Below are 8,512 nucleotides of genomic sequence, written 5' to 3'. Positions count from 1 at the left end.
AATTAAAGAGATCCTTTATGTTACTGCATATGGTTCTAAAATATGTCTCAGCATCTTTGAGTTCGGTTTTTAACAATGAGAATCACTATGTGATATCAATGTGAATTCTGTTATATATAAACATTATTTACTTATTTAAGCAGTCAAATTTACACTTAGAAAAGTTACTCTAAGTTACAATACTATGTATTGGTTAGTTGAGAGTTCGTTCGGTTCACTATTTCCTTAGTATTTGTTTTAATTTGTTGTTATTACTGATCATTTTCTTTTCTGTTTAAGGTTTCTCCTAATCCTATAATCTTTTGCTTCTTTCATGTATAATCGGAGGGCTGGAGTTTTTACTTTGAAACTCGTTATTGATCTAAAATAATAGGCCAACAGCAATTAGGATTATCGAGATTCTTGGAGTCTCACAAATTAGGAGTCCAATATTTTTTAGCCTATCTATCTTGGTCTTAATTATATCTTTTGATATGTTGGCTAACCTCACCACGACAAAAATGATCATTAGCGGCATTTAATTCTTAATTGCCGCTAAATATTTATTTTTAGCGGCAATTGTCACTCTTTGTATATTATCCTAAAGTCTTTAGCGAAATTGGTTCTAATGGCACTTAAGTAATGCTGGTAAAGACTTTAACACTCTTTATTAGTCTCAATATTTAATGTCGCTAAAAATTATTTTTGTTGTAGTACCTTTACTTATTTCTACATAATTTGTCAGTTTTTGATATATTAGATTGTTTGTCTTTTTATTTTTTGAAGATTATTTATGTGACCTAATGTTATTTGTTAACTAGATTGAAGTTATATTATAAGCCCTTGGGCAACACTTTTTAGAACTAAAATGATTAAAAATATATATATCTATTCTTGAAAATATGTGAACTCGTAATTTATTTTTAGGCCATTCAAGTTGAGGGAAAGGAAATTTATAGTTTAAGAATTTTACAAATGAAGTTTCAAAAATGGCTAAAATAATATTTATTTAGGCCTAAATCATTGCTTAAACTCCCAAATAAATTTGAAACTAATTTAAAAACTAAAACAATTTTCAGAGATATATGAGATCAAAATAATTAACTTAAAATAAGGAAAAATGCACAAGTACCTCTTAGTTTTTGATCGAAATTTCTAAGACACATCTCAACTAAACTAAGGTTTTATTACCGTCCTGAACTTATTTTAGTTTTAATTTTGTACACTTTTTGTCTTACGTGGTACACTCTGTGACACCACGCAATTGAAACAAGCGAAAAATATTTAAATGCCACGTAAGTCAAAAAGGTGTACAAATAACAAAAAAAAAAATAGGTTCAGGGATAATAAAACTTTATTTAGTTGAGATGTGTCTTTGAAAGTTCGATCGTTCAACGAATATACTTGTACATTTTCCCTTAAAATAACTTGTGAAAGTATTTTTATGTTAAAAAAAAAAGTAAGTAGAGAAGTAGACCCTTACATTTTAGTAATAAAATAAAGAATGTAAGTTGTTAGATAAGTCAAAATAGTTAGGCCTACTTTATATTCTTTTGACATCACCCTTCATGTAAATATATATTTGTTATTGTCACTCTTTTAGTAAAATCTTTTTTTCTTAGCATGTTATTTCAAGATTTCAGATATGCTAATAGGTTCAAAATACAACGTACATACATATATATGTCATACGTAACAAGGTACAATTCTGTATTTTTTTAGTTTTTCTCTATATGTAACTTATTATTTTGTTACACTTCATATTATTTTTCTCATATCGAGTATCACTTTTACAAATGTTACTATGCCCAATATTTCTCAATATTGGGCATTGGGATGCATATGTATCCCCAATACATACTCTAACGGACTTAATGGCTCTTCACTAGACATATGATTTTTCCGGAATGTTACAAGAAAGATCTCATATACCTTTTTAGAGATCATCCCCAACGATTTCTATAAGCCGAACTTCGATAATCTTGAACATTCTTGCTTCCTCTTCTCTTTTCTCCTTTTCTTTTCTCTTCTCTCAAAATCCTAACTTGTTTTCTAAAAGCGTCAACTGAATGAAATCAATTTAGACCCCAATTTATTATCAAAAAACGGAATAAAATAATTGGGTAAGGAAAAGACAACTTTGCCCTTGCCAAATCCGGATTGGACACTCCTTAATCTAACAACCCAACTTCTGAAAACGAAATCAAAATCGCGCAAACTCGGCCGCGTTGAAAAGATATCTCCAAGGGCTTTCCAACCATATCAAGAAGTACCTCTAACTCATTCTGAGCTGGGAGTTATGACCGTTTGAAATTTACCAAAAACTCACTTTTTCCTAACTTAAGAAAATTTCCAGATTTTAATTCTTTCCAAAACTTACTATTTCAACTTCTAAGCTTCTTCTTAGCTATCTCAATTTGCGAGATGTTACATGTCTCTCAGAAGTGACTGCCGACGGTGGAAACAAAGAGAGTTGGTACAGATTGCTCAAAGAAGACGAAGTGGGACCCACTTACCTTCCCTTTTCATGTTTTATGTTATTTACGCGCTTAAAATATTTTTTTTGTCACGTCAGTCTCTAAAGTGATATTTAATTCACTTGTAAATTGTTTAAGGAGGTATTTAAATACACGTAAAATTATAGTACTAAAATAAATTTTTGGAGACAAGTTTAAGGAGAAATTTATGTATTTTCCCTTATTATTATTATTATTGTTTCTTTTTTTGTGGTTAAGGCTACAAATTATGTAAGTAGTCCTTTAAAATTTTGGTATTTTTCTTATAGTTATGTCTTTATTGTTAAAGTTTTAATATATGTAATCAAATTTTGGTTATTTTCTATTATATAAATATGGTATTTTGGAGTTTATCCTGCACTTAAACTTTAGGAATAGGAGACTTCACATATTTAGTTGGCATCAAGATTTATGAATTTAATTATAGATTAGGGTGAGTTTTGAATCTAGGCTAGACCTATAGTAATAGAGGTGTCTATAGCTTACGAAGATTGCATATTTAATAGATTGGAAACAATACTTACTAAAAGGAAAGGCAAAATCTTGAAGATTCGTCACACGTGTTCGACATTCAAGGTATCTTAAGACTTTCTAGACTTCGTTGAAATATTACTTTCTTATATACTCGTCTTACTACTTCTTTGTTGTCGATCAATGAGATATACTGGGTACACGTGATTTCGTACTCATACTACACTTGCTGCACTCTTTTGTGGTGCAGATTGAATTTCAATTTCAAGTGCATTTCGTGGAGCTTTCAGAGCTGAGGTTTGAGTTATCTTAGAGTTGTGGTGAGCTACTTGATTGTACTGTCGCCCACACCTCCCTTTATGTCTTTAGACGTTATCATTTTATTTTAGTATTTAGACAGAATATTTGTCACGTCTAGGTTTGTCATTTAGTTCTAAACTTGTATTGTAGTTTAGAAGTTCTTGTACTTATGACACTAAATCTTGGGGTGATAATTTAAGTTTCCACATTTCATACAAGAAATGCATCTCTTTTAACTAAGTATCCCTCTTACTGTTTGAATATTATATTTTCGCTTATCTTTCTATTTTAAATATTGAATTAACTTATCTATCAATTAAAAATATATATGCCATAACGACTTATGAATTTGGATCGTGACAATCACGTGTACACATGATAAGATTTAAACCATCTTTTGCGTAATGGTATACATCACTGCTGGAATTATATTTTGATTTTTTTCGTTGAAAAAGTAAACATTGATGAAGTATGCTGGCGTAATGGTATACATCACTGCTGGAATTATATTTTAATTTTTTTCTTAAAAAAGTAAACATTGATGAAGTATGGTGATTACAAATCTTCGGTGATAATTAATTAATAATTATAATAAATTAATTATTATTAAATATATATTTTTGAGAGTTAATTAACAATCTTTTGTAAATTAATGTTTCTAAAGAAGCATATATCTTATGTCAGTAATAGTTTTAATCGTCTTTATTAATGTTTATTTATTATTGTTAAAAACTGTTTTATTGTAGTGATAGTATATGTCGATAGTTTTGTAACTTTGTAAATATAAATAAGTCATCACTGACATCTTTTTCATTTGGATAATAATCTAGATATCGAATTACAAATAAAATAAACTATAGCTATAACATTTAATTTGAATTAATAGACTACTATGTCGTGGCGAAGGTTAGACCTCATAAAGTCAGCGAAGCTAAGGTTTCGTATGTGTTATATCCTTTCGATCGAGCGAGAACTTATAAGGAAGGCCGGTCTCAACCAACTGGCCCCGGACTCAAGGATTTATTCAATCACATAGTTTGGGCTCCTAGAATATGGCGCTGGCTTATCGTCGTCCATTATCTAACCAAAGTCAAATAAAGACAAAAAAGGATATGTCAGTGACCTAGCACGACAAAGCACTCTCCGAGGGCATGGAATGTTGGGTGCTATCAGCTTTTGGAAAATATGCAAAGATCGAAACGAGTTCATATTTTATATATAAATATAAGATGAAATTAATATCAAATTCTGTATGGAATATATTGTAATTTTATCAAATTTGGAGAGTAGTTTTCTAAAATTAATTGACTTAACTATGGTTATGATATTTGTTACTATAATACTCCCTTCGTCCGGTATTGTTTGTCATGTTGTGCTTTTCGAAAGTCAATTTGACTAATTTTCAAACTTAAATTAGATCACATTAATTCGATACTTTAAACAAAAAAATTAGATTTTCTAAAACTATATAAAAAGTATTATAAATTGCAATTTTTTTTTGCATATTAATATGATGAAAAAATAAATTTTAAAATGCTAGTCAAAATTTTATAATTTGACTCTAAAAATAAAAAACATGACAAACAATACCGGAGGAAGGGAGTATAATCTTGACCTTTACTTTAAATAAGATACATATCTCTCATCTAGAGGTGCACTTAACGAAATGGAGGAAGGGGTAAAGGGGGGAATTAGCCAAATCCAAGTCTTATTAGTGGGCCATTTAACCATATCACCCCTAATTTTTGGGTAAAAACGATTGTTGAACTTGCCTTTTATTTTTTTTATTTTTTCTGAAAGCAAGCAAGCATAAACCATATAATTATAAATATAAATATGCAAAATGTTTCCACATTTGCTCCAAATGCTAATTTGTCCAATAGTGCATACAAATTATGATCGTCCCATAGTAACAGAATCAACAAGCAACAAGGTAATAATGTCTTTACATTTGGAATTAGAATTTGTATATCCATCTTCTTCATCTTGGAAAAAAGTATCCATTGTCCGTGCAAGATTTAAAATTCGTTCGAGAACAAACATTGGTACTTCAATAGGGCGTAGTAATGCCTTGTTTATGTCTTTCCATGCATTCTTCACTTCCTTCCGAAACTTAACATAGGCCTCTTGCTTTGAAGCTCCATATTCTTTCGTATAACATTCAATGACGGAAGCTACATGTCCTCTTTGTTGGTCAGTCTAACATGAAATTAAATGGAAATTCAATATATTTTTCTATTTACTTAACACATTTTATATATGTTTTACACTTGATATGAAATTCGAGGAAAACATGCAAGTGGACATAATACTGGGGGCATGTAAGACATGATCACGACTTAAGAAAATGTACTAATTAATATCATTTACTGTACTTACTTCATGATCACTAATATCGTCCATTAATCTGCAGATAGTTGATGAAGCTCGAAGAATCGAAGGCTCGTTTGTTATCCATTCAAAGTTATCTTTTGTTATAAATTCCTCCATACCAATCAAAGAAGTTGTTCCAAGCGCCATAAAGGTAGTACTTACAATTGCATTTTTTATATACTCGTCACAATTTGGAATATAGCCAGCATTTAACCATTGTGCTTCTTTAAAATAGGCCCTAGCCAACTTTTTCATCTAAAACCAAAACACAAAAATTGCGCAACATACAATAAGTATGCATTTTCATGCCAATATTTTTGTTATTACTCTAGAACTTAGTTTTAATCGAATAATGAGGCAAAGTTAGCGAGGATTACCTCAAATTTACCATAGTAGACGCGGTCTGATTTACCTTCTTTAGTCAATTCTTCTTCCAATTCATCGAAGATGTCCAGAATAGCTTGATAAAATGGTCTCATATATGGCGGTAATGAATCCATGGCGTTTATATCCCATCTATGCATCAAAAAAATTGTATCAACTATTCTTGTATGTATGTCATTAAAATGTTTAATTTCTTCTACTCATCAATTTTACCTTTGTATTGCATGGGTGAAAAGCACAAGTTCATCAAAAGTTGCATATGCATCATAAGTATCATCACAGATTGAGAGCATTTTGAATACTTTTACTAACATTCTTCTAGCACGACTATACTGAGGCTCAAAATACACTCCCAATGTCCATGTGTAACCCTCCACTAATTTGTCTCTTGCATATGGCACTTTGCTTGCCAGGTCCAGATCTTTCCACCAGCTATATATACATCACAAAAGCGCACAATGCAAGATTATTATATTTTATAGCTCGCGTATTATACCAAATAATTAAAGAGGATCGTAAGATCAATTGAATACGTACCTTGTAAGGTCGCTAAGCTCTCTTTGATGCTGCTTTTGTAACATGTTGAAGTCTAATTTGGAAAATTTTAAAAGCAAATGGTTGTGTGATTCCATGTTTTCATAAATGTCTATGTATTTTCTTGCTCCTAACCTTGGTATTACTTTGTGTATAGGGTGGGTTAAGGCTTCAATAATTTGAGCCTTAAGTGGATTATTGCTCAACAAGGGGATCATGGACTCGAGATGAGTAGTGGTAAAAGTAAGAGCTTCTTCGAGAATGTCCTCTCCACGCACTCTCATTTGTGCTGCTTCATATAAACTTAATAATGCTTGGACATCATTATTAAGAGTTTTCTTGAATTTTCCATCGCGCTCCGTGAATTGCTTGAATACATCTGGTTAAATTATAGGCGGATTCAGAATTTATATATAGGTTTTGGTTTAAAGTTTTCTATTTGTGGGTTCCGTATTGAAATTCATATCAAAATTAACCGTGAAATACTTATTTTACTCTTAATGAGATGATACATAACCACATAAATATTTATGGCTTATTTTATAACACAACTTTCAAAAGTCTTTCTTTCTTAGATTTCTTTCATATATGAACTCACGCTCTACCACTACCACGCCTAGAGATGACTCTATCAATAACATTTTCTTTTTCCTAATTTAGAAAAAAAATAATTTCTAACATTTTTATAAGACATGTTTAATATTACCCCCTCTAATTTATTTCTACTTGTCATATATTGTATTTCTGAGAGTAAAATATTATTACAAGTTGTAATTCTTCTCATATTAATATGACTAAAAAAAAAATACATTGGTCAAAGTCCATACAATATACTCTAGAAAAGCAAAACATATAGAGTAGTTTCATGAGTTTCTTTATGTCTAAAGGAGTGCATGAGCTCTCAAGTAGTAATAGGGAAAACTATGTGTGGAAGTTCTTAAATATATCACTCACCTATTTTCTTAAATTCCGTATTAAATCAAATTCAGAGAATTAAATTGAAACGAAAAAAGTACTGAAATAAGCACGAAAAATGAAAAGTGAAGCGATAGAGCATAAAATATAAATAAGTACCAGAAGAGATGTAATGGCCTTGTTGTCTCACAAGCCGAAAACGAAGAGAAACAACGTGAAGGTTGCCATTATTCTCACTCTGTTGGGATGATGCATCAAAAATGTTTTGAATGGATGTTTCGATTTCATTATGGAAATGATATGCTACTCCCAATCGTTGAATTGTGTCTATCAACACAAGTTTTTGTGTACTATTATCATCACGAATTTCCATCAACATGTTCATGACTTTTTCTTTTAACTCATCAACTTCAAGTTTTTCTTGAGTAGTAATTTCCTGTAAAGGCCAAAAAAAAATATATAATTTAGCATATAATGTATTAGTTTTGACAAATTCAAACATAATATTATTAATAAATATATTTTTGAGTACATACGGTGAGTTGAGAAGTGTAAGAAAGGAAATGGTATCCCCAAATATTTGAATGAAAATTAGCCAAATGACGTGAAGAGTTAACATCCATTGCTAATAATGGACTCATTAATTTTCTCTTTAAAGAGTGTACTTTGGGTTCACAAGTGTATCTCCAAATATTAAAGTTTATCAAGCTGTGAGGAAACATTGAAAATGCGGCCATTGCTCCACTCATACCTACTCTCTCTCACACACACATATATAGATATAGACACACACCTCCAAAAAGGGTCTCTCTAGTTCATTATCTCTTGGTTGTTATACTAAGAGTACTGTGAATTTTGATAGCTGGTTTGGAGGTAAGTTATTATGCAGGTATTAGATTTTGTATGAGTGGAGTATTTAAGGAGTACTATGTTTCGTAGTTCGTTAAGAGGTGATTTATTCTTATATAAATTTATCACAGTGTTCGGTTAATAATTTAGAAATTTGAGTAAATTAATATATGTATAAGCTATGACTTGTG

The 8,512-nt window shown here is 30.6% G+C and overlaps 1 protein-coding gene across 1 annotated transcript; it reads right to left on the bottom strand.

The window, feature by feature from the left end:
- Window positions 1-5,159: 5,159 nt before the first annotated feature.
- On the bottom strand, window positions 5,160-8,221 carry LOC107022859 (germacrene C synthase-like). The gene is made up of 7 exons (XM_015223437.1): window positions 8,009-8,221; window positions 7,632-7,908; window positions 6,561-6,936; window positions 6,237-6,455; window positions 6,017-6,155; window positions 5,646-5,894; window positions 5,160-5,465 (listed from the first exon to the last, which is right to left on the bottom strand). Exons 1-7 carry the CDS (start codon window positions 8,219-8,221, stop codon window positions 5,160-5,162), a joined length of 1,779 nt encoding a protein of 592 aa, XP_015078923.1.
- Window positions 8,222-8,512: the final 291 nt, after the last annotated feature.

The sequence above is a fragment of the Solanum pennellii genome, chromosome 6 (genome assembly GCF_001406875.1).
Source record: "Solanum pennellii chromosome 6, SPENNV200".
Taxonomy (NCBI): Eukaryota; Viridiplantae; Streptophyta; class Magnoliopsida; order Solanales; family Solanaceae; genus Solanum; species Solanum pennellii.
This window is presented reverse-complemented; position numbering and strand designations above follow the sequence as displayed.